At 42.9% G+C, this 26,102-nt stretch overlaps 1 protein-coding gene across 8 annotated transcripts in view; it reads right to left on the bottom strand.

Annotated features, from left to right (window-relative positions):
* Positions 1-26,102, bottom strand: part of LOC308478297 (uncharacterized protein) — a 241,812-nt gene that overhangs the window by 202,344 nt on the left and 13,366 nt on the right. For all 8 annotated transcript variants that reach the window (XR_013987025.1, XM_081007739.1, XM_081007741.1 and 5 more), the window contains exons 2-4: positions 15,529-15,663; positions 14,451-14,563; positions 12,512-12,607 (exon numbers count right to left, since the gene is read on the bottom strand). Coding sequence is in view for 7 of the 8 variants with exons in the window: in XM_081007739.1 (XP_080863865.1) it covers positions 12,512-12,607; positions 14,451-14,563; positions 15,529-15,663 (344 nt within the window). In the remaining variant the exon portion in view is untranslated. The remainder of the gene's footprint in view (positions 1-12,511; positions 12,608-14,450; positions 14,564-15,528; positions 15,664-26,102) is intronic.

Consider the following 26,102-nt stretch of genomic DNA (forward strand, 5'->3'; position numbering starts at 1 on the left):
CCTAGCAGTGAAAGCTTCAAATTTGACCAAATTTCTAAATCTTTTTTCACTTCAGCCCAGCATTTTTCATAGTTATCTTTAAATAAATTCCCATTTTTTGCTGTCATGTTAATCCCCAAGTATTTAACTTTCTTAACCACTGTTAAACCTGTCTCATTTTGAAACCTCTCTCTCTCCATTGGTGTTAAATTTTTCTCTAAAACCTTGGTCTTTAACTTATTCAGCTTAAATCCTGCAACTTGACCAAATTCTTGAATCAGTTCTAAAACTCTTTTGGTACTAGATTCTGGCTCCTGTAACGTCAATACTAAGTCATCTGCAAATGCTCTCAATTTGTACTGTTTGGCTCCGACCTGTATACCTTTAACCAACCGGTCCCTTCTAATCATATTCAGCAGAACCTCCAGGACCGATATAAAAAGCAATGGGGAAATTGGGCAACCTTGTCGTGTCCCTTTTTCTATCCTAAATTCTTCCGTCACCACATTATTTACAATTAGTTTAGCCTTTTGTTCTGAATAAATTGCACTTATACCGTTTTCAAAACCTTGGCCTACCCCCACCCCCTGTAGGTTCTTCTTCATAAAACTCCAAGAGATATTATCAAAAGCTTTCTCCGCGTCCACAAATATCAAAACTGCTTTGGTATTTATGTTCACTTCTAATTTTTCCAAAATATCAATTATATTCCTCAAATTATCGGACAAGTGTCTTCCCGGGAGAAATTACTTTAATCCACATTAAGTAATGATATGGGGCGGTAGTTCTTAAGCTGAGTCTTTTCAGTCTCTGTCTTCGGTATAAGTGTAATGTACGCCTCTTTCCAAGACTCTGGTGCCCTTTTCCCTTCCAATATTTCATTGCAGACTTCCTTTAAAGGTTGTAATAGCCACTCTTTCAAAGATCTATAATATCTAGAAGTCAGCCCATCCGGTCCTGGAGATTTGCCTAATTGCATGTTTTGAATGGCACCTTCTACTTCCTGTTCAGATATTTTGTAGTTCAACATTAATTTACTTTCTTGGGATATTTTTTCTAATCCATTTGTCTTCAGAAATCGGTCTATATCCATTTCTTTCTGTGGCCCTTGTGTATATAGTTGTTTAAAATACCTCTGGAAACAGTTTCTAATCTCAGTTGGGTTATGTATATTCTTTCCTTCCACTTCTAAATTTGTGATAGTATTTAATTTTTGTCTTTTTTTCATTTGCCAGGCCAGCAATTTCCCACATTTGTTAGCTGATTCAAATGTTTTTTGTCTCATTTGTTTAATTTTCCATTCTATTTCCTGATTCATCATTTCCATATATTGTACTTGGTATAACTTTATTTCTCTCAAAATCTCCTGCGACTTTGGTTTTGCTCTCAATTTCTTTTCACTTTCTTTTATTTTCCCCAAAATTTTATCTTTCTTCTCATTTTGACTTCTCTTCTTTATTGCATTCTGTTGTCTCAGAAACCCTCTCATGACAGCTTTACTTGCGTCCCAGATTACTCTTTTTTCTACATTAGTATTCATATTTATTTCAAAATAGTCTCTCAAGGTTTTTTGGGCCTTTTTATACACTTCTTCATCCCTGAATAAGGTGTCATTCATCCTCCATCCTAAGGAGCCAGTTGATGTTAGTTTCAACTCCATCCTTACCGCATTATGGTCAGAGCAGGTTTTTGGGCAGATTTCCACTTTCTTTATCTTTGGTGCCATTCCTCTAGTTACCCATATTTGGTCAATTCTAGTCCATGTCATCTTAGCTTCAGAAAAGAAGGTTCCCTCTCTTCCCAAGGGGTTCTTTGTTCTCCAAGTGTCCACTAAATCAAAATTGCCTGTCATCTCAAAGAATGTTTTCGGTAGTCTACCATCCTTGGTAACTACCTGTCTTTGTGCCTTATCCATGTTTGTAGATACTACTCCATTCATGTCCCCCATCAAAATCAGATTGTAATCCAAATAATCCAATAAAGTCTCATGCAACTTTTTAAAGAATTCAGATTTCCCCTCATTCCGTGCATAAATTCCTACTATCAAAAATTTCTCTCCTTGAACTTGAATTTCAATTGCCAGAAATCTTCCTTGGTCGTCTTTAAAAATAAATTTCGGTGATAGTCTCTCCTTTGCATATATCACAACTCCTCTTTTTTTAACTTTGTCAGATGAGATAAACTCCTGCCCCAATCTCTTATTAACCAGTAGTTTCCTGTGTAACCTTGTTACATGTGTTTCTTGTAGACAAATCAAGTCCAATTGTTCCTTTTTTAGTAAATGAAAAACACTTTTTCTCTTCCAAGGAGAGTTCAAACCATTACAATTCCAACTTAACAGTTGCAGAGCCATGATGGGGTTACTTCGCTTTACCTCCAACTGCGCCAAGTGTCTGTTCTTGTTCTGTCAGTGGTGTCTCTTTCTCTGGACCATGCAATCCAAAAGATAAGTTTGCTATGTCTAGTATTCCTTTTTCCAGTACTTTTGGCTCTTCTCCGGATTCCACTTCTTTCTGTAGATCTTCTCCGTGATCCCTCAGAAACCTATCTTTATCATTGACTGATCTTATTTTTATCTTTCTTCCTTTATATTTAAAGGACAGGCCTTGAGGAAATTCCAACCTAAAGATGATTCTGTTTCTTCTCAGCAGGGCAACCAGATCTCCGTAGTTGAGCCTTAAGTCCATAAGATGTTTTGGAATGTCCTTGAATATCTCCACACTTGAGTCGTAAATTTCCAAAGTCTTTTGGTAATGCAGATTCAAGATTTTGTCTCTCTCCTCTTTTGTTCGAAGGGTAATCAAGCAGTCTCTCACCTTGTTCCTCCTTCCTCCTCTTCCAAGTCTAAATGCACTCACTATCTTAAATTCTTCCTTCCCCAAATCCTGTTGCCAGAAATCTGCGAATTCCTGCGTAAGAAAATCAGGCAAATTGTCTTTCTCACGTTCTGGTACAGCCCTGATTCTTAAATTTCTTTGTTTCTCTTTCAATTCAATCATAGACAATGTCAAACCGTGGTCCTCCAGTTGCTTATATACCGGTGGTATCTTCTCTTGAGTAGCAGTTGCTATATCTTTTGCTTCTTCAGCTATCTTTCGGGTCGAAGCAGATTCCTGTAGTAATTTTTCAATAGACTCTGTGTTGGTATTCACCTTCTGTCCCAAATTATTGATGCTTGTAGTATTCTGGTCAATTTTAACTGATGCTTCAGCTACTTGTTTATTTGTTTCAGCTACTTGTTTAGCTAAATTTTCCAAAGATTCATTAATTTTTCCAAGTGCCTGTGCCAAAACATCTTCGGACGACATAACTTTTGGTTTAACCTGTGGTGGTGCAGCCCCTGGTATTCCAGATGGTCCAGATGTTGAAGCCCTTCGCTGCAACGCAGTATCTGTCCAATAGGGTCTGCCAGACCTGGTAACTTTTTCCTGCGCCAACTCTAACTTTCCTCTTCCATCTGCCATAACACTCTCATGAGAATCCAAGGTCGATCCCACAGCTGGAAATTTGTTTTGGAATGGAAAATTCCTCTAGCCCAGTTGTTATTGTAGCAATGTCAAGCCTCCTCTAGGGGGACACAGTGACAGCCAAAGCTTGCAACTTTTAAAAAAGAAAATAGTCCTTATAAGTCCCCCAATTCACATAAAAACAACAGTTTCAGTTGCACTTAATCAGTTACTTTAAAACCAGGAGAAGTTCAGAAACACTGTATCTCTTTTGCAGAGTTAGCTGTCAAAAGTCCTCTGCTTACCGATAGGCTTTCCACAGAGTGGCATTCCTTATCTCTGGGCAGTCCGTTCCCAGGTTTTAGTCGGTGGATTTTAGCTTCCTTTTCCCCTTTTTTTTGCAGAAAAATACAGTTCAAACCTTTCCCCCCTCCTCTCCTGCAATCCGGAGGGGAGATCGCTTTCCAGATGTTAAGATTTAAGACTTTTTTCAAGCGTCTTTCCGAGTTTCCGCTTACAGTCTCTTTGCTTTGATCTATTTACAAGAAAGGAAGGCAGACTTCCTGTTTATACCTTCCCGCTTCGGTGCCGAATTAGCTTGTTTTTTTCGCTTTAGATCCAATTTAATCCTACTCACGGGTAGTTGCTTTCAAAGTCAAATTGTCCCAGGAAAAAGTCAGCGCTCTCCGATAACGGCTATGCGGCTTCACTCCGCGGAAGAAGCAGTCGACTCTCAGCACCGCGCCGCTCACCCCGTCTCGCTCCGGAGCCCTTAAAAGGGTCCCTTCGCAACTTGGGGGGGCGGCAAAAGGTGCCCGCCGAGTCCCCATGCTCACAGGCTTCACCCGCCTGTGATTTTTAAAGGGCCCCCGCTTCACCGCAGCGGTAAGACCCAATCCCGCAGAGCTGGTCCCTCAGAGACTCAGAGGGAATCCGCCATTATCGATGGCGCCAACCCGGAAGTCAGAACAGCAAGACTTTTGTGGGGTTTTGATACTGTTTGCATCTACTGCATTGTCTGCTGAACCAAGTGCCGGTAACTGGAGAGGTTTGCATCATCATCATCATCATCATTTTTTATTTGTATGCCGCCATTCCATACTTAAAAAACGATGCTCAAGGCAGCTTATAGCATAACAAGATTTACATAATTACAGAAGTCATAAACAATAAACCACATCAAAAAAAAATGCACAACCAAATGGAAAACCACATAAATCAAAATCTAAAACTAAGAATACAGCTTTAATATCACAGCTTAATATGACATGGGTAAAAAATAACAGCAATTTAAACAAAAACAAAACAAAATGGAGTCCACTCTGCCCAGCAGCAGCAGTAGCAGCAGTCCTTTATAGAGCCCACTCTGCATTAACAGAATTAGGCCTACATTATGAATCCTGCAAGTCTTCAAATGCAGTATCTTTTTCCAGGAACAGCCTTCCCCAACCTGGTGCCCTCCAGGTGGAAGTTGTGGTCCAAAATATCCAGAGGGCATTTGGTTAATGAAGGTTGCTTTAGACCAAGAGAACTCAGTGTGTGCATGTGGGTTATGTGTAAGAGGACAGTACATAGGTAATCTGCTGTGCTAGAGTACAAACATGGACTCACCATTTGCTTTGGATTCCTTCCCAGCCTTGTTGTACATGTCTATCCCAATATTTCTTGATCCAATCCCCCTTGCAGTTTCCCTGCCTCTAATTCTGCCTAGCCTTCCCATCCTGACCTTGACAGCTGGACACTCACAGCTACAGTTGTTTGCTTCCAAACCTTTACCTTAAAACAGAATTTCCACCACCACTAGAAGCTCTGGCTCTTTAACAGACACAGAAATCCAGTCAACGCAGCTATTCGCATTCTTGCATCTACATGCTGTGAAACATGGCACCTTGGAATTTCTGCTTGTCATGGGGCTGCTAAAAGCATCAGTGTCTCATTGAGGAAGAACACAGTACTCTCTCAAGAGAAAATGATCTGCCATTAACTAAGCCATTTTCTGTTGGAGTGCTCTGCACAAAACGGAGAAATGCAACAGGTACAACTTCTTACAGCAATGGAGGTGCAGGAATTGGCACGACGTGTTAATTGGATTTCTACTGGTCAATATATTTGGTAAGGCCAGGAGGGAAAGTAAGTTGAGGGGCCTGACAAGCAAAGGGCTTAATCCTTGGTGATAGAGCTCAGATGCAAAAAGCAAGGGAGGGAGACAACTCATTTAATTCCAATAATGATCTCTCAGTAGTCTAGGCTGAATGCTGGAAGGGGGGGATGGTTTCACCAACTTTTGGGGGCCAGTAGGCATATTTATATGCCTGTTGTCTTTGTCCATGGAGTTTTCTTGGCAGGGATACTGGAGTGGCTTGCCGGTTCCTGCTCCAGGTGCATCACGTTTGGTCAAAACTCTCCACTATGACCTGTCCATCTTGGGTGGCCCTGCACGGCATAGCTCATAGCTTCTCTGAGTTATTCAAGCCCCTTCGCCACGGCAAGGCAGTAGTGGTGTATGGAAGTGAGAGCTGGACCATAAAGAAGGCTGATCGCCGAATAATTGATGCTTTTGAATTATGGTGCTGGAGGAGACTCTTGAGAGTCCCATGGACTGCAAGAAGATCAAACCTATCCATTCTGAAGGAAATCAGCCCTGAGTGCTCACTGGAAGGACAGATCGTGAAGCTGAGGCTCCAGTACTTTGGGCCACCTCATGAGAAGAGAAGACTCCCTGGAAAAGACCCTGATGTTGGGAAAGATTGAGGGCACAAGAAGAAGGGGACAACAGAGGACGAGGTGGTTGGACAGTGTTCTCAAAGCTACAAACATGAGTCTGACCAAACTGCGGGAGGCAGTGGAAGACAGGAGTGCCTGGCATGCTCTGGTCCATGGGGTCACGAAGAGTCGGACACGACTAAACGACTAAACAACAACAACAACAGGCATATTTGGAATTTTGAGAAAGTGTCATGGTGTCATAAACTGGCAGGATGACAGTGAGGAGGAAGAGGAAGAGAATCATGGCAAGGGATTGTAGCTGGGAGTGGGACATATTGGGGCAAGCTGGGGATGCGGAAGGAGAGTTTGGTGTAGGAAGTACTCATAGAGCAATGGTGAGGGGATGGGGGTCAAATGCACAGGGACCAGAGCAGAAGGACCAACTTCAGCAATGTTTACCTTCTTGCCCTGTTCCTGTCACCACTCTAACCCTTCTTGAACATGAGATATAGTTGTTTTGCTTCCCAGTAATCACCAGCTTCGTAAGAGGCCTCTTTTGAACAGAAAAGAGGTCAACCCCTTGTGTGATAAGTGAAACCTATATTGAGGTTACTAGGAGGAAAAGAGGGGACATGAAGACGGTATGATCTTTGTTGTGCAAATGAACAGCAACCGCTTTTACTAGGGTTACATGAAAATATGGCTCCTACTCCGTTTGTCCATTTAAAAAAATGTACAGACACCCATTGCAAGAGAATTTAGATGAGCTGAAATTTTACCAAAAAGGAAAGACAGTGAGGGATATTCAAGCCTCCTGCTGTGGATTTTGATTATGAGCCAATTATTGCTGCAGTTGCCACAAATGCTTATTAGCTGAATTTCAGGAACAGGCCATTTAAGAACTCAGACCTTGAGCAGTAGCTTTTGTGCTTTGATAGAAAACTGAAGCCTCCTATGCATAATGTCATTCGGAAGTAGGCAGAATAATACTAGTGGGGCCCAGACTTGCTCATATGAGCAGAGCCACCATCGTATCCAAAGTGCCAGCAGCCCCTGCTAATCAGGGAAGAACTCTAGGGTGGAGGGGTGGGTGGGTTTTTCAGTTTTTCCTAGGTTCACTCCTGCTTGGTACTGCAAGCGGGCATTCCCCTCTTCAGCAAACAGGCCAGCACATCCTTGACCAACCCCACTCTGCCCCATTTTTGGACCTGACCCCTGATACTGCAAACAGAAGCCATGGGGTAAGGAGAAGAGTTTACTGCAACAACAGGCTTAAGCACCTACGCCAGTGATTTTCAACCAGTGTGCCATGGCACCCTGGGGTGCCTTGAATGATGGTCAGGGGTGCCGCGGGCAACACTGGCCTCTGTCCAGTGTTCTTTCCCTTTCTCCTCTGATGCCCTCTCATGTTTCTGCCACCCAAAGGCTTGTGTGGCTGTTTGTTGCAGCAGCCCTGGCTATAAGCGCCACAGGTGGGGCTGGCCAGGGGGTACTAGTTGCCAGGAGCGGAGGTGGCCTTGGAGTAAGCAAACAGGCGAAGGAGCCCAGCCAGCCAACCAGTCTGTCAGCCCTTACTGTTGGGAATGGACAGACAAGTCTCAGGCCCCTGTGGGCAGTGTGAGGAGGCACCTCTCTTTGGGGCATGGGGAGGCAGCTCAGAGACCAGGGGCGGCAGCTGCAGAGGACTCCCAAAGAGAGGGGAGAGAAAATGAGGCTGAGGGCACACTCCACAAGGGAGGGTGTTCGAAAAAGGGCAAGAGGCTGCCACCTCTGCAGGGAAGGGGTGACCTAACTGGGCTCCTGAGCCCCACAGAGGTGCTGCAGAAAGAACGTAGTTAGTCAAGGGAGCCGTGTACTCAAAAAGGTTGAAAACCTCTGACCTAAGCAAATAAGCAGTGAGTCTTAACATTTTTATGTCTCCAGATGCATACAGAATTCTTCACAAAGGCTTGCATTTTCTAGAGGAGGAGCTATGAAAGTCTACTGCAATAAGGAGGATTTTGTTGCACCTTAAATGCTTATGTAGCTTATGCTTTCTCAAAAAAGAGCTTGCTGGCATCAGATACATGAAGACAATGAAATTGGCTCTGGACTACAAGAGCTCACCGCACAATAAAATAACAACTTTCAGATGTTTAGGACGACAATGTTCGTCAGCCATTCCTGATGCTAGCTGGGGCTTATGGGCATTGTAGTCCAAAACAGCTGGAGGGCACCCGGTTGGCAAAGGGTGCTACTGGATTATAGAAACTTGCAACCCATCATGCTTCACCCTTTCTAGGTTGTGAATGCACATTGTGGTCACTAGAGAACATCCCTGTAAGAATATAAAGAGTGCCTTGCCGGATCAGACCAAAGGCCTACCTCGTAAAGCATTCTGTTTCCATAGCGACCAGCCAGAGGCTTTTGGGAAGTCCACAAACAGGGCATCAGCACAACAGCCACAACAACACTTGTGATCTGTAACAGCTGGTATTTAGAAGCGTACTGTCCCTGGCTTGAGGTGACATAAAGCCATCAAGACTAGTAGCCATCTTCAGTAGCTGAGGGCAGTATTAATCCTGGGCTCAGTACTGACCCTTGTAGGTGTGAGCTGGTGGGACAAAAAAAAATGTATTGGGCCAGTGAGATGTAGCAGCTATGGAATAGGGCCTAGGAGATCAAGGTTCAAATTTCTTCTCAGCCAGGAAGTACAGGCAACCCATTTACGTGGCAGTCATGTTCCGAGACACCGAGTGTTTAAGTGAAATTCACATCTATTTGAAATACCATTGAAAATGCCTGCAAACACTCCTCCCCTCCCCACCCTGTTCTGCCCCTTTTTGTGACTTTTTGGGTTACTTCCTGGTTTGGTACAGTGTACAGTTTGGTACAGTCACACAAATATTGAATGTGCGTTAAGGGGGGAAGGTTGCCTGTACATTTGGCCAATCACAGTCTCTCAGTCTAACCTGCCTCAAATGGTTGCTTTGAGGATAAAACGCGAGGAGCGGGGAGACCATGTACGCCACCTTGAACTCCTTGAAGGAAAGATGGGTTATAAACGTAATAGTAAATAAATAAAACATTGGCTGAGGGGAAGCAAGCTCTACTTAATCCTCCTTCCCTCGACTTTACCACCTCAGCCAAAATGGATAAACAGTAATTTCAAATCCCAGCCTTGACACAAGACGTCTCAAGAGAAGAGTTCTGACCCTCAAAGAACACAGCTTGCTCAGTGCTGCCTGATTAAAAACATGAATAATCTTTATGAGAATGTCTTCCTTACATGTTTGAGCTGGGTGGTTATTTAAAAATAAATAAATAAGACCAATGCACATAAAAGTCTATTTCAAGACAACTGGCAAATACTTGGGGGGGACGACCCTTTTTTTTAATGTGAACTTTACACAGCTCAATCTAGTATTTTTATATTTTTTATATTTTGTTTTGAAATACCTTATTCTATGCAGAAAAACTGATGGAATACAAAGATGGAAAGGAATTGCATTTCTTCTTACTGTTCTGCAAACCTTCGCCTCGAAATCAAGATAACCTCGTATTTTAGACTTACAAAATAAGCTGTAACATCTCTAAGGGAGTCATTAGACTACCTTGCAAACTGCAAGGGAATCACTCCCTATTACAGATTGTTATGATATCCCTGGGCTGTCCTCGGTCATGTCAGTGAACTGTTAAAAGCTTTCTATGCCGCTGTTCGATGTAATGCATTAATAATGGCTTCACTTAAAAAACCAAAAACAAAACTACTCACCACCTTTTCCCCTCATTAGCCAGCTTGAATGCCCAACAATCAAGGGGGAAATGACTCAGATTATAGGAAATTTTAGAACTATACATTCCAACATACTTTGGAGTAAAGAACCAGGTTTAACCAATTCCTTCTTTCTATGTGTCCTCAAAAGTAAGACAATGTCAGAGACGAAAAGTTTCAATAGCTACAGATGTGTAATCTTCAGTGGAGGACAACAGGGGCCTTGCACCCATTGTGGATATTCCAGGATCCCATCCCTGAAATTTTCTGATATAAAAAAGCAAAGGCAGTTGGCTCATAAGCACAATTCCAAAATTTACAAGATCAGGCCAATCAAAATGTCACTTTTTTGGAATTTAAAAAGATGCGTGGTTTTTGCCATGGTCTGCAACCTTACTAACAACCTCTGAGCCATGTACTTCCAACAGAAGTCTTCGCCTTCATTTCCAGGACCCATGAATAGCTTTTACAAATATTTCAAAGTGAATTTTGCCTATAGTGTCATTTACAGATCCAGAACTGGCAGCCTCTCAATAGCTCATAGCCCATGCTAGAAGTGATGACTGCCAGAATTCCAATCAGACCCTCAGGAATCAGTTGAATGTGCACAGACCACCAAGATAAAACTTCAAGCTGTAAAGAACCAGAAATGGCAGACTAAGCAGCACTGTTTTTAATGGTTTCGTGTCAGCACTCTAGTCAACTCCCCGGGAAATAACCACTGCAAAAATCCTCGTTTTGATTCCAGAATCCAACCTTATCGCTGCAGCTCCACAGTTTCTCCCACCTTAGAATGCCATATGCCTTGCGTGCTCAAGGGAATGCCTTTATGTTTTAGACATTAAGGTAATCGCTGCTTTAACAACTAGAGATTCGAAACATCGGCTCAGATTCTTCCAACATTCCCCCCATCAGAGCTAAAGGGAGTTCTGGAGCTTCTGCTGAAATGGACACTGTGCAGATGTCAACGGAAACACAATTCCATTGGTGGGCCCACAACACAATGATCTGCATTCTCCATTGCGCAAAGCATTGCATCTATAAAGACTCTGGTTGCAGTGGTAGAGTTATTCCTTGTTATACCTGATATGGTTTAGCTTCTGGGTCACATGAAAGTCATACCAATGCCGAAAGTGCATCAATGTCATTAAGCTGCACTAGTGGAAAAGTTACTTGGAATGAGCACTCATGTTTTGTGTGCCCACAGCAACGTACACATGACCTCAACCCACTCTCATCACAGCGCCTGTATTCAAGTTTTGATTCCTGTTCAAGACTTCAGACGAGTTCAGACAGCCAATGACCTCCCCACCAGAGTTTGTTGGGCTCCAAACCCCATTAGCTCAAGCCAGCATGACCAATGGGTAAGGATGATGAGAGTTGGGGTCCAGCATCTGGAGGACACGAGATTCCCAGCCCCCGTACTAGACACATCCCTTCCCTTCTTTCTCCCAATATTTGTAATCCATAATCCAACAAGACAGAGCCAAGTATGGTACACAAAACGGCTTTTGCAGAATCAAATGATCACACCCCAGCAGAGATTGCCTGGGATTACCAACTGAATTGTTTAATTTGGAAATGCAGTAAAAATATTTTAACATAAGGAACCGCAGAAAGAGAGGCAGGGGAGTCAATATACAATATATGAAATAACTTGATTTTTAAGAGTTTTTTGCTTTTCATACAATGAAAATTATAAATAATTTGTTTTTAAAAGGAATACCAGCTGCATTTGGTTACCTTCAAGCGGCAGCTAGGCACACAACCACTAATCTGAATGCTTGAATCCACCCATTATAAAGATACAGAGAGCTTCGCCAACATCAGGCAACTTCCAGGTTGCTTATCATAAGCAATCTCAGCTCGCAGTCAGGAATGCAAGGTGAAAGCGATTTCCATTCTGGCCTATCTTCAGCTCAGTTTTCATGAAATGGTACATTTCTCTCTTTGTCCACTATTTAACATAAATTAAGTGCTTATTTGCCTAAGTTACAAATTTAACCTAACAATGCAATTATCTGCGCACCATCTACTTCCATGGAAAGGAAATATCAAAACAATGTAAAAAGATTTAAATGATAATAATAATTACTTATCAGTTGTGGGCTTTAGAAAACAAATACCGTATTTTTTGCTCTATAAGACTCACTTTTTCCCTTCTAAAAAGTAAGGGGAAATGTGTGTGCATCTTATGGAGCAAATGCAGGCTGCGCAGCTATCACAGAAGCCAGAACAGCAAGAGGGGTTGCTGCTTTCACTACGCAGCAATCCCTCTTGCTGTTCTGGCTTCCAAGATTCAGAATATTTTTTTTCTTGTTTTCCTCCTCCAAAAACTAGGTGCGTTTTGTGGTCTGGTGCATCTTATAGAGCAAAAAATACGGTATGTGGTGAGCAAATCTAGTTGTACAAAAAACACAATCTGCTTCTGTTTCTGGCAGAATTCTCTGACTTTCCAACTTGCAGCTTAATGCCATAAGACGCTACTCAAAACGTACTAAGGCTGTGCAGTCGTATCCTTCCACAGTGGGCTTTAATTGTCATGCCACATTAAGGAAACCGAAACAAAGCTTAGGTCACCACATGGCTAGAACTTCCCCAGAAAAATATGAAACTTCTGACTCACCATACTGGCAGCGGGATCCCTGAAATCCTGCTGGACACTGGCATATCCCACCAGAGCATTTCCCTCCATTGAAGCAGGTGCCCACAGAACACAATGCTGGAGAAAAAGGGAAGAGACAAGGAAGCAACAGTTATATGCAGAATCCATGAGCTTCTCATACAGCTAATACTACAAATGATGCTTGAAAGCGAATGTGCCCAAGTCCTCCCTCTAGGAAGGGAAGGAAAGCATTATTAATAAAATAACCCTGAGGGCTTTTGCGCACATAACAAGGCAACAAACCATAAATGCATGTTCAGACAACAGGGTGATGAAACATTTCAAAAAGAATGGGAAAAATTTATGTCATACATAGGAAGGGTAAGGTGAAATAGTGAAACCAGTAGAACTGAAATAAACCTCATAATGTGAAATACGAAGAAAATTTCTGGATAAAGAAAATAACAAAAAGTAAAATGTACAATGTGATTAATGTAACCAATGGTAGTTGTAAATGAATATAGACAGACAGTAAGAATTGTATATACAGGAGGATTTGACTATAGACACTCTATGGACAAATACGAAAGAAGAACAATATACAAAATGGATGAAGACAATGCGAAAAAGTTAGATGTGCTATAAAAGGCTAGAAGAGGGAAGTCGGCTCTGGGGAGCAGGTGTAAATGTGAAATGTAATGCAATACGTGTATGTGGAGTGTACAAATGAAAACCAATAAGGAATATTATGGGGGGGGGGGATATAAATGCATGTTCAGCAACTGGCAGCTGTGTTTTCCTAACATGTGTGCACAATACACCTGCATCTAAACACAGTTGCAAATTTCATGCTTGGGACTGTCCTACGCTGCTGTTGTTTTAATTAAATGCAAAGGCTCAGTGCTTTATGCTTTGCATTAAGAAGGTGCCAATCTTCAGAGCTGCGAATGTCCCCTCTAAAACCCTGGAGTCCTGCTGCCAAGCAGTAAAGACATTACCAGGCTGTATGGAACAAACGAGATAGATCAATGGTCAGACTCCGTGTTTATTCAGTTATTTTGTTTATTAAATTTCTATGCCACCCTTCATCCTAGAATCACAGGGCAGTTTACAGTATAAAAACACAAAAACACATAACAGTCAAAACCAAAGAACAACAACCCCACACATAGCCAATTTATGGCCTTTCGAAATTGGTAATTATCCAAAGGCCTGAGAGAAGAGGAACGTTTTTTGCCTGGTGCCAAAAGATATGCAAACAAAGGCGCCAGGTGAGTCTCTCTGGGGAGAGCATTCCGTAAGCAAGGAATGCAGAAATGGCTCGTCTCTGGACCTCTCCTGGAAGAGGCACACAAAGAAGGGCCTCAGATGATGATTGCAGGGTTCAAGTCAATTCATATGGGGAGAGGTGGTCCTTGAGGTATGGAGGTCCTGAGCCATTTAAGGCTTTATAGGTCAAAACCATGACTTTGTATTGGGCCCGGAAACTAACTGACAGCCAGCACAGAGACAGGCCAGAGTTGGCGTTATATGCTCCAACTGTCTTGGGCCCCAGTGAGCAGCCTGGCCACCAAATTTTGCACCCGCTGAAGTTTCCAAACCTTCTTCAGAGGCAGCCCCACGTATAACGTGTTGCAGAACCTGGAGGTTACCAGAGCATGGGCAACAGAAGTTAGGTTATCCCTGTTCAGATAGGGGCATAACTGGGCCATCAGCTGAAGCTGATGGAAGGCACTCCATGCTACGAAGACCACTTGAGTCTCAAGCAAGAGCCACGGATCCAGTAGTAGCTCCAAACTGCATAGCCACTTCTTCAGAGGAAGTATAACCCCATCAAGTATAAAGGAGCTTCTTGTGTTCCTGCTTTTTTAAAAAATAAATAAATAAATAAATAAATCAAGAAGCATCTTTAAAGAATAATGAGTTAAGCAGCTCATGGTATTCTACAATCACAACTTACAGCGAAGGCACCCAGCTTCATCATCTTTCTTCTGGCTCCAGCCAGGGCAGCACTTAAAGACAGTGTGATGTTCCATGCTGTACACTTGCTTATAAATGGTATAATAGCTTGTCCTTTAAAAAATAATCATAGTAAAAGCACAGTGTAAGATAGCGCTAAGACAAAACATTGCCCTACTTTGTTCAGGCAACAGCTATGGTCTACATCCAGCACGCAAGGAAGAAAATAGCATCTCTATTTTGAGACACATTATCAGTTATTGCATAGCAGTGGTTTTCAAACTTCCTTTCTTTGGGGAATGCTGTTGACATTGAACTCACCTGATTTATCCTCCATGCATCTGCCATGGGACCCACATATTACAGAAACAGGAAGGGGCAAAAAAATATTTAGTGAGTATATTAGAGGTTACCGCCACCACGCTTCTGCTGCGCTTTTCTGCTTGTGTGGTGGCACCTTGGTAAAACCACTTCTTACTGTTTGTAGCAGACTTTTCCCCGGAGGCAGAGGACAAGAACAGAAGTCATCCTCAAATTCACAATCAAGAGCTTCTTTATGGCTTGACTGGTTGCACAAGCATTTCTGTTACTATTATATACAAGCTATTTACATTTTCTTTCTCTCTCCAGCATGGCATAATCTCAGCCCAGGAATTAATCCTGACACAGCAAAACTCACAATATCAGCAGCACAAATTGTCTTACTTCCAAACTTGTTATCAGCGTGTGTGCTAACAGTGTGTGTGTGTGTGTGTGTGTGTGCGCGCTTTCCTCATGTGGAAATTGCAGCCTGCAACAACCTCCCTTTATTTGCACCTCCAGCTGACACCAATCAAGCCTAGAGTGCCACTCTTACACACTAACGAAAAATTCTGGAACCCTCTTTAAAGCTTCCAGGAACTTTTTCCTGTTTCTTAAAGAATGTTTTCCTAATAGAGTAAAGCAAAGGTGTGCAGTCAGCATCTCTTAACACTTAACTAATGTGTGGTAGGTGATCCTGGGTATGCCCGCTTGCTTAAGATGATGAACACTGCTTCACTGATCAAACCATGCTTTAAAAACACAGGACCATGTGTTACCTTCTCTCATAGGCCATGCACCATCTCTGTCCTGCACAGTCCTGCTTCCACATCTTCACCAAACGGGTAAAGGCTTGAACACATGGCTGGCGATGCCCCACCATGGCCAACTCTTGCTCAGAACAGACATTTGGCCTGCAATTTTGGGAGAAGAAAATAAATCAAGAGCATGCACTGTGGACACACAACACCAGATAACTCTGTCAAACGCTCCCAATTCTTATTTTGATTACCCAGATATGAGTCACCAACACCTTCCTATCTACTTTATGTTGTAAACAGCACGTAATTTTAGACCAAGCCTCTTCACCGGCTGATTCACACATAACTTGATCTTCAACTGCTTAATTGCTCAGCTATGAATAATTAGATGGTTGTACAGACCTGAGATGGAAAACCTATAGTCCCCCAAATACTGTTGGACCTCAATTCTCAGCATCCCCAAGCAGCACTGACAATGCTCAAGGATTATGGGAGCCATTGCCCAGCAACATCTTTTAAATGTGTTGTGGGAGGGGAATTATTGGTTTGCTTTTGTTCTTATTTTTATTATGTATTTTGTGTTTTTTTAATTGTAATTTTATCTTGTGACACCCGCCCCCCGAGGTCTATGGATAAAGGGTAATATAAAAGTAATAAAATAATAATAATCTGGAGAGCCACAGGTTCCCATCCCTTGTCTATTGAGTTCACTTTCCCCAACACACTGCAGAGTGGCTCCTGCTCAAACGTATCTCTCGGAAGTCCCTTATCACTGGAAGTCCTCTGTTCAAATGTCACCACAGTGATGATCTCATTAGGTGGCCTTAGGCAAGCCACCCTTTCTCAGCCTTAAGTTTCTCCATCTGAAGTATGGGGAATAATAATGTTCTTATTTTACAGGGATGTAGACCAGGCATATGAACCACTCTGGACACTTACCACAGAGATTTTCAAGCTGTTTAGAAATACTTTTAGATAAAATAACTAACACACGCACAAAAGGCTAAGTACCAGGAACTGAACCTGGGATTCTCTGCATGCAAAGTATGTGCTCTGTTCTTGTGCTATGCCCCTTCCACAGTGGTAGTAGGGAGGAAAGCTGAACGGTCTCGCTGGAGAGAAGGCACTCCCCCCCCACACACACCATCAACAATTTGGAGTTCTCTGTTATTCTTGCAGCTTCAACTGCAAATTGAATCCAAGGGGAGTTGGAAGTTCAAACGCCTCAGCTCTTCCACATATTTCTATAGTGTCCAGAATAGAGCTTCTGCATCTCCCCACTCTGGAGATGCCGAAGGTCCCAATGGGCTCCATTAACGTTTGTGTCAACAAAATGAGGAACAGAACCCATTGCACTGCAAAAACTGTATGTGAGAGGTATGTTCTCATGGGCTCCCAAACACAGTCAATAAGAACTTAAGGGCTCCCACTGGGACAACTGTCGTCCCTTCCAATGGGGGCCTGCTTCAAACCTACACCAGGGGTGGGGAATCAGATGTTCGGTTAATGTTTCCATCATTCCTGCCATTGCCCATGCTGACTGGGGTTGATGAGAGATTCCAACATCTTGGGGACTCCTGGTTCCCCATCCCTGCTTCAGACTATATACTGCGGAGCAGTAATTTCCAAGCTGTATTCTGAAGAAACCTGGTATGTATTTAAGCAAAGGTTGGAGGACCACCTGTCCTGAATGGGTCTGGATTGCATGGGGACTAGATTGCCCTTGGTGTCCCTTCGAACTGTACAGTTCTATGATTCCTTGAAAGTCTGACAAGCAATACGAGAAAAATCATTTCTTCCTTCATTGATTTTTAATTTCAAGTAATGTAACATGTCCATACAAGGAAAACATAGCTTAGTAGTTGTACAGAAAAAAAAAATAGCGTCTGACAGTTGTAGTTTTAGACGTTCCAGGAAAGGCAATCTCTCCCAAAGTGTCTCTCCATAAGGTTCCATGAGTCAATGGAGGGTGAAAACCATGTTCGATTGTCTTAACAAAGTCAATAAAAGGACATCATGTCCTATAAAAGGTGTGAGTCTCCCCCCACTCCAATCGATATTCCTTTTGTGAAATGGTTAATTTGTCCATAAGCACAATGTCCCATACTTGTGAAATCCAGGCTTCAAAAAGATTTGTGTTTAAAGTTTTCCCATGTCTTGCAGTCATTAACCTAGCTGCAGTTAATGGAGGTTGGGGTCTTTATTGGTGATGTTCTTAAGTAAAATGAGGCAATAGGGCTAATTTTGGGTCTGGTTGTAGCAATAGTCCCATCACTTGAATAATTGCTTGCAAAACTTTTTCCCAAAAGGGAGTAAATTTTGGGCAAAACCACCACACGTAGAGAGCCAGGTAAATTGAATTCCCACCAACAAATTATGATTAATTCTATATATCCTGGCTGGGCACATGTACCAGCGTTGTGCTATCTTTAAAACATTTTCTTGAGTTTCTTGGAGGGATCCAAATGATAGCTGATTCCAAATTTGTTCCCACAGTTGTTCCTCTAGTCTCCAAAACCTTTCCCCCATTTCAGTCTTAATTTTATCCAATTGTGGTGAGGATTTTATCTAGTTGGGGGATGCTTCCCTTTCCCAGTGGGTTGGTTGAGTAGTTGCTCAAAACTAATTCAGGTGCATAATGCTTGAGTCCTTATATTTGGTTGGTTTAGAAAATGCATAATCTGGTGTATCTCTAGCCAACCACATGGTTTATCTCCCAACTTAAAATTTATTTCTGGAGCTGTAAGGGGTTTTTGATCAGCGTAGAAGCTTCTGAGTTTATATAATCCCACTGTTTCCCACCTGGCAAATGAGCCTGATTTGGCTGCTGTGCAGAAGCAAGTGTGTTGTGTTATTGAGAGAGAGAAATCATTTCTAAGATACAGTTTTGTCCAAAGGTTTCTTACAAAGTGCAAACACAGAGTATGGTTTGATGAACTCAACAATGAACTCAATCCTCTGCAATGCCAGCCATGAAAGGGCTTCTCAGAAGAAGGGTCTATTTGCTAAGTACTAGGCACTTATATATATAGTGCTTTAGGAAGTTTGCACTTCCCATACAGCAGCACTGTAGCCCTTCCTAACCTGAATTACAAACTTGATTATCCTTGTATTGCAAGTGGCAGGTGACAGGTGGGGCCAGGACAGGGCTGATGTGGTGGGGCTCATCTAAGTCCTCCTAATAAGGATGGCAAAGAAGCAGTCAACCAGAAACTCAGTCCTTTAACCACTACACTAGACTAGCTATCCAGAAACATGTTCCCTAAAAAGGAAGGGAGTCTGGAAACTGGAGGCTAATCTTCAATATGCCATCTAGTCACCATTTCCCCCAACCAGAATCCAGAAACATGAATCGAATGGATTTAAAAAGCAGGAAGATGAATGCCCTCGGGTGACATGCCTGCTCAAATATAACCAGTATAGGATGAGAAGTTTAGATTGTGCTATGAATTTGCATTAACTGAAAAATGATCAAACTGTTTAGTGGGCAGCTGCTCAGTAGGTGCTAAACACACTATAGTAAGGGTCTAAATTCAGCAGAAGAGTCTTTTCACGCCCCCACTAAACAGAAGGTGTCCCAGCTTGTATCAGGTCAACTGAAGCGTCTGCTGTCTGAACACTATTGATCCCTGTGAAGTCAAGATACACTTGATTTGCCACATTACAGCAACCCCACCACCCGCAAGCAGTGAGACGTTCCAGGGGCAATGCTATAGGGTTTTATTTTCTTGAATGAGGAAGCACAGGTCTGAATATTTAAGATGTCTTTGTAATATATCTATTACAAAATAAGCCAGCACTGTGTGAGTGGAAGTAAGCTGATTCTTCAAAGCTGGCAGAAAACGCATCATTATTGTGCAAAGTTCACAGAGTCCCTGCAACCCAAAATATATATTTATTTTTTTACAGCCAGCTAATAGCTCTCTCTCTCTCCCTCTCTTCTTCAGTTCATACAATTAACTGGTTCTTCTGCTTCTCCCCCCATCTCTAACATGACATCCCTGCCTCCTGCCAAAAGCAGGGGAATAGAGATTCCCAGCCATCAAGGACAGAGAAGGGGAGGAAATGGTAGGGCAGGATCTAATGGCAGATCTCTGGGTGATTTGCAGTAGATCAGAAAGGGTTTCTGACTCCCAATTGTTTAACTATTAGGCTCCTTTGAGAGGAAGGGCAGGATATAAATGTAATATAAAACAACAACAGCGCCAGTAGCTTAGAAGGATGTGTCAATTTCAGTTCTCTCATTGCCTCATTTTTAAAGCTTAAATTCAGTTCTCCACATTTCTGCAGCAAGCTGCAAACAGGAACACTGCAAAATCCTAACAAAAATTCACCAGCATTTTAGAGTGAATTTCTCCTAACAAACAAATTTTTTTTAAAATACGGTTTTGACCAATGTACACATTTTTGCAAAAGATTCCCCCAATACACTTCTGTATGTTGTACTCACTAATATAATCATACTTATGCACACTTGTCCCTAATATATGAATTTTTGTAGATAATGGTTCGTTGGAGAACTGCATCAAAATAAATAAATCAGTGTGGATTTCGAGGGATGGCTGTGTTTTGGTTCTCAATTTGTGATGACTTGCATGTGTGAAACAGCCAAAGGTCACTGGCAGAACACTTTCCCAATGCCTCGGTTGTTACTGTACATTGTTTGAGGATTATACTGGCAGATAACCACTGTATTCTGCTCTGGTCAGACCTCACCTGGAGTACTGTGTCCAGTTCTGGGCACCACAGTTCAAGAAGGACACTGACAAACTGGAACGTGTCCAGAGGAGGGCAACCAAAATGGTCAAAGGCCTGGAAACGATGCCTTATGAGGAACGGCTAAGGGAGCTGGGCATGTTTAGCCTGGAGAAGAGGAGGTTAAGGGGTGATATGATAGCCATGTTCAAATATATAAAAGGATGTCACATAGAGGAGGGAGAAAGGTTGTTTTCTGCTGCTCCAGAGAAGCGGACACGGAACAATGGATCCAAACTACAAGAAAGAAGATTCCACCTAAACATTAGGAAGAACTTCCTGACAGTAAGAGCTGTTCGACAGTGGAATTTGCTGCCAAGGAGTGTGGTGGAGTCTCCTTCTTTGGAGGTCTTTAAGCAGAGGCTTGACAACCATATGTCAGGAGTGCTCTGATGGTGTTTCCTGCTTGGCAGGGGGTTGGGCTCGATAGCCCTTGTGGTCTCTTCCAACTCTATGATTCTATGATTCTATGAACCAGCCTATAACATGGAGCATCTTTTGAAGGAGCGTCTCCACCCCCATCATTCTGTCCGGATGCTGAGGTCCAGCGCCAAGGGCCTTCTGGCGGTTCCCTCACTCCAAGAAGCAAAGCTACAGGGAACCAGGCAGAGGGCCTTCTCGGTAGTGGCGCCCACCCTGTGGAACGCCCTCCCATCAGATGTCAAGGAAATTAACAACTACCTGACTTTTAGAAAACATCTGAAAGCAGCTCTGTTTAGGGGAGTTTTTAATGTTTGATTCTATTTTTAATATTCTGTTGGGAGCCTCCCAGAATGGCTGGGGAAACCCAGCCAGATGGGCGGGGTACAAATAAAAAATTATTCTTCTTATTATTATTGGTACATTTAGCTCTATGCTGACTGGCAGCAGCTGTCCAGTATTTCAGACAGGAGACACTCCCTGCTTACATGGAGGAGCTGAGGGTTGAACCAGGGACCTTCTGAATACAAAGCCTCTGCTCTACCCCTGAGCTATGGACCCTTCCCCAACAAGCTTGGCAGGGGGTTGGACTCGATGGCCCTTGTGGTCTCTTCCAACTCTATGATTCTATGATTCTATAAGGTTAAGTAACAGTGACAATCCATTTCCATGGATGATGTTCACACATTCTGCTTCAAGTCATTAACTGACAAGCCATCATGTGACATAAGCACATGTGCAAATGGATCTAAAATTTGGGAGCACAATTTCACAAATCAAGGTTAATACAGTGGTACCTCGGGTTAAGTACTTAATTCGTTCCAGAAGTCCGTTCGTCACCTGAAGCACCACTTTAGCTAATGGGGCCTCCTGCTGCCGCTGCACCACCAGACCACGATTTTTATTCTCATTCTGAAGCAAAGTTCTTAACCCAAGGTACTATTTCTGGGTTAGCAGAGTCTGTAACCTAAAGCATATGTAACCTGAAGCGTATGTAACCCGAGGTACCACTGTAACCTGCAATTCCTACAAGCTAGATTTCTGATGTTTTGCAATAATTCAGGGCACTCTGAATTCAGTGTTGCGTTCTTCCAGTCGTTCCATTTGTACAAGGATTTCAGCTTCCTGGATGAAATGACCCCATCTCTCTTCCCCTTGTGTGCTATTCTGTGGGGTTCTCCTGACACAAACACCCCAAGCCAGTATCAGGGGCCAGAGTGGGGAGGAGACTGCAGAAAGCTCCTTGTGCAAGTGGAAGCGAAGTCTGACGCAACCGAATTTTAGATTTTGACCGCCACTGTGCATCAGCATGTGCTAATATGCTCTGTACTGTACATCATGTTGTCATCTATCTTTTCCTCTTTCTTGGATGGGTACATATGATCATTTTACAACAGGCCAACACTAAAGGTGCAGTAAAATCATCCTTGGTGCTTGGCAGAAGGACACAGTGAGTTAACCTAGGCTGAAAGCGCTCATCCTGGGGAAGCATATTCGTCTGTGCCCAAAGGTTTTCTTCCCTGATCGAAGCATCATTTTCACCAGCTTCTTAAATCTCAAACTGTCCATAGGAATCAAAGCTTCTGGAATCTCAATTGCTCTTTCAGGCCGATCTGTTCTCATCTGTACAATTTCCCCGCAATTGATTGCGGAGACTTATCTCTGGCAAGAGCAAACAAAACACAAAACCCCCTCACAATGACTATGTATATATATTAACACATGCTATAATCTCCAGTAAAAGAAATAAATGAAGATGTAGCAGGCTTTAGGTTTGTCTATACATACCAAGGAGATTAATTTCAACCTTGCTGGTGAAAATGTTTTAGAAGCATGCATTTAAAAGCTTGCCACTTCTATAAAACCACAATTGTCAGTCTCCAAATATATGGCAAATCAAATGTTACCATACTCGCCTACAGCTGCTCAGAAATATGGATAAGCAGAAGACAGATGTGAATTTACTGCAGGGGAAATCCTGTGACTCTCAATAGCTCAGTCAGCAGAGCATGAGACTTAATCTCAGGGTCGTGGGTTTGAGCCCCATGTTGGGTAAAGATTCCTGCATTGCAGAGGCATGGACTAGATGACCATTGTGATCCCTTCCAATTCTACAATTCTATGATTATTGAATTACAACTCTCATCAGTGCTGGCCATCAGCTGGTCCTCCGTCTGGGAGGACCAAAGATTTCCCCTTTCTGGTTTACTGACTGCTGTACTTCCTTACACATGGTAACAAAGCCCTAGAAACAGACCTGACGTAAGACAGATGGCTGCTAGGCATAATAATAATAATAAAAATTTATTTATATACTGTCCTCCCCAGCCAAAGCCGGGCTCAGAGCGTCTAACAATAAAAGTAACACAGTTTACATAAAATCAATTAATTGAAATGCATTCTAAAATCAATTCAAAATCAAATTAATGACAACCATTGGGCTAGAGTTCTGTGAGGATTACCGAAGAAGGGGGTCAGACTGTGCCCTGGCCAAAGGCCTGGTGGAACAGATGTCAAGTCCCACAGGGCCCTAGTCTCTTGTGACAGAGCGTTCCACCAGATCGGGACCACAGCCGAAAAAGCCCGGCTCTGTTCGAGGCCAGCCTAACCTCTCTGTGGCCCGAGACCTCCAGTATTTTTGTTTGAAGACCATAAGGTCCTCCGTGGGACATACCAGGAGAGGCGGTCCCGTAGGTCCTAGGCTGTATAAGGCTTTAAAGGTTAAAACCAGCACCTTGAACCTGATCCTGTATTCCACCAGGAACCAGTGCAGCTGGTATAGCATGGGGTGAATGTGATCCCACAGCAAGGACCCCGTAAGGAGTCTCGCTGCAGCATTCTGCACTCGCTGGAGTTTCTGGGTCAGTCTCTAGGGCAGCCCCACGTAGAGTGAGCATAATGGCGATCTAGTACCTCCAGCATTGGAGGCACCATACCTCTGTACCAATCATTGAGGAACAGCAGGAAAGGGTTACTGTTTAACTGAATTTTTTAATTAAATTGAATTTATACACTGCCAAAGGAGCCAAGGACTATAGGACTCATGCCCTGCCTGTAGGCTGTCACCAGGCATTTGGTTGGTCATTGTGGGTAACACGATGCAGGACTACATAAGCTTTTGTCTGACTCAGGACAGCTCTTAGGTATTCACAGCTATCTAATTCCACTCAAAATATACTCTGGCCATGAAATTATACTACATAAACTACATCAACAGCATTCGAAATTCAGAAATATAATCTAGGTGCCAAATGGCTCCTTAAACCAGGGTTACAGTTATGAAAGCGGAATATCTAGTTGCCATTTTGGGGCCAGACGGCTCGAAAGTCATTTTTATACAACTTTTTGGTTCCTGAAAATTCATTCTGATTGTGCAGATAAAATATAATGGATAAAAATCTATAGGATGTGTTGCTAGTCTGTGAAAACAGTCAAGATCCAATGATCTCCATGCACCTCGAAATGGTGAAAAAGTTGGCGTCATCCTGGCACCCGGGCATGTTCACTTGAACACTGATCAATCAATGTATTTAACCAGCACATAGTTCAATGTTATCTATGCCACCACCTACCTTCAATGGCTATATGCAGTTAATGCAAGATAAATTTGGCTGTGTGCATATAAACAACGAACAGGGGATGCAATTAGATTTCAGAACAGTGGAGTCTACCAGAAAAATAAATCAATCACTCTAAGGTTACCATACTTAAACAAAGCTTATATAGGAAACAGAGAGAAGATAAGACTACTGAACAAAGCTGATGCACTCTTTTTATTTGAAAATACGAAAATCAGTATCTTACATGCAGCATTTGTGAGAGCCTTGGACTAACTCAAATGAATGCACTCACTGACGTCAGTTGATGGGATCATCTATCTAATGTGTTCCAGGAAACCCTGGAGTTCCTCCAAAGTTCATCAGGGATTCTTCAATGAGGAAATCAGAAGGAGCGGGCAAGCCTCCTTTAACAACACCTTGCCCACCATCATCTGCCTTCCCTTTCAGTGTACAAGCTGTATGTTCTAGATTTATTTGTTTCATTATGAATCACTTCCCATGAAACAGCCTGAAGCAATTCAAGAATAAAAGCATCCACAATGAAACCTATATGAATACTATTTCTAAACCAAAGTAGAAAAACGTTGGGATTTTTAAAAAAATCTCCACTAAAAAGGCTTGTTGGAAGAGAAAGGACTTCAATAAATACTACTACTACTACTACTACTAATAATAATGATTTATTATTTATACCCTGCTCATCTGGCTGGGTTTCCCCAGCCACTCTGGGTGGCTCCCAACAGAATATTAAAAATAGAATCAAACATTAAAAACTTCCCTAAGCAGGTGCTAAGGCAAAGGGTAGATGGCCTACATCACATGGAATGGACCCCTGAGTGGGATGGCATCTGTGCAAGCCCCTCTCCTGCAGAATGTAGTGATCAATGGGATATATAAGGGGGTGAAATGATCTTTTAGGTGACCCGATCCCAAACTGCATCTGGCTTCATACACCAACACTAGCAACGTAAAGTTAGCCTGGTAGCTAGTTGGCTGCAGTCATCTCATGGGAGTGATAACAAGGCCTAGGAGGCAACCCCTCATTCTGAGGGCGGTAGAACTACAAGAGGGCTCCCTCTGCCGATCTTAATACCTGGAATATTATTGTGTACGGGAAGGGGGGCAGTCTCTCAGATATGTACCTAAAACATTCCCTGATATTCTGTAGCATGTAGAGGTTTCCTGAGAAGATAACGCCATGTGAAAGTGTTTCCTCAAATTCGAAAGTTTTAAAAAAGAACTGATCAATTGCATCTCGGCTGGGAACATACTCCTTTTCCTTTACACTTGGTAGAAATAGTATTTTCTTCTACTGGAGTGCTCTCTCTCTCTCTATATATACACACAGTCGTAACTTGGAAGTCAAATGGAATTCATTCCGGAAGTCCGTTCGACTTCCAAAATGTTCGGAAACCAAGGCACGGTTTCCGATTGGCCTCAGGAAGCTTCTGCAGCCAATCGGAAGCCACGTCGGACATTTGGGTTCCAAAAAACGTTCGCAAACCGGAACACTCACTGCCAGGTTTGCAACATTTGGGAGCCAAAACATTTGACTTGTTCAGAATCCAAGGTGCGACTGTATACAGATAATTTTTTCAACACATTGTTGCCCCCTCCATGTGTCTTAGAAGGTAGGCTGTTGCCTATTACTGTTTGCATGACAAAGCCACTTCCAGGCCTGCCCCAGGAGGTGGGGTTGCGGGCATCACGCCCTTCCCCACGTGAGCGGGGGCTGGTCTCAGCCCCCGCGAGAGCAGGGGAATCCCATCCGGCCACGCCTCCCGGCCAGCCAATCGGCTGGCTGGAGGGGGCGTGGCTTGCCCTATTTAGGGCCGGAGCGGAGGGGGCTCGCCCTCT

This window comes from Podarcis pityusensis (genome assembly GCF_964106645.2).
Source record: "Podarcis pityusensis genome assembly, chromosome: 5".
NCBI lineage: Eukaryota > Metazoa > Chordata > Lepidosauria > Squamata > Lacertidae > Podarcis > Podarcis pityusensis.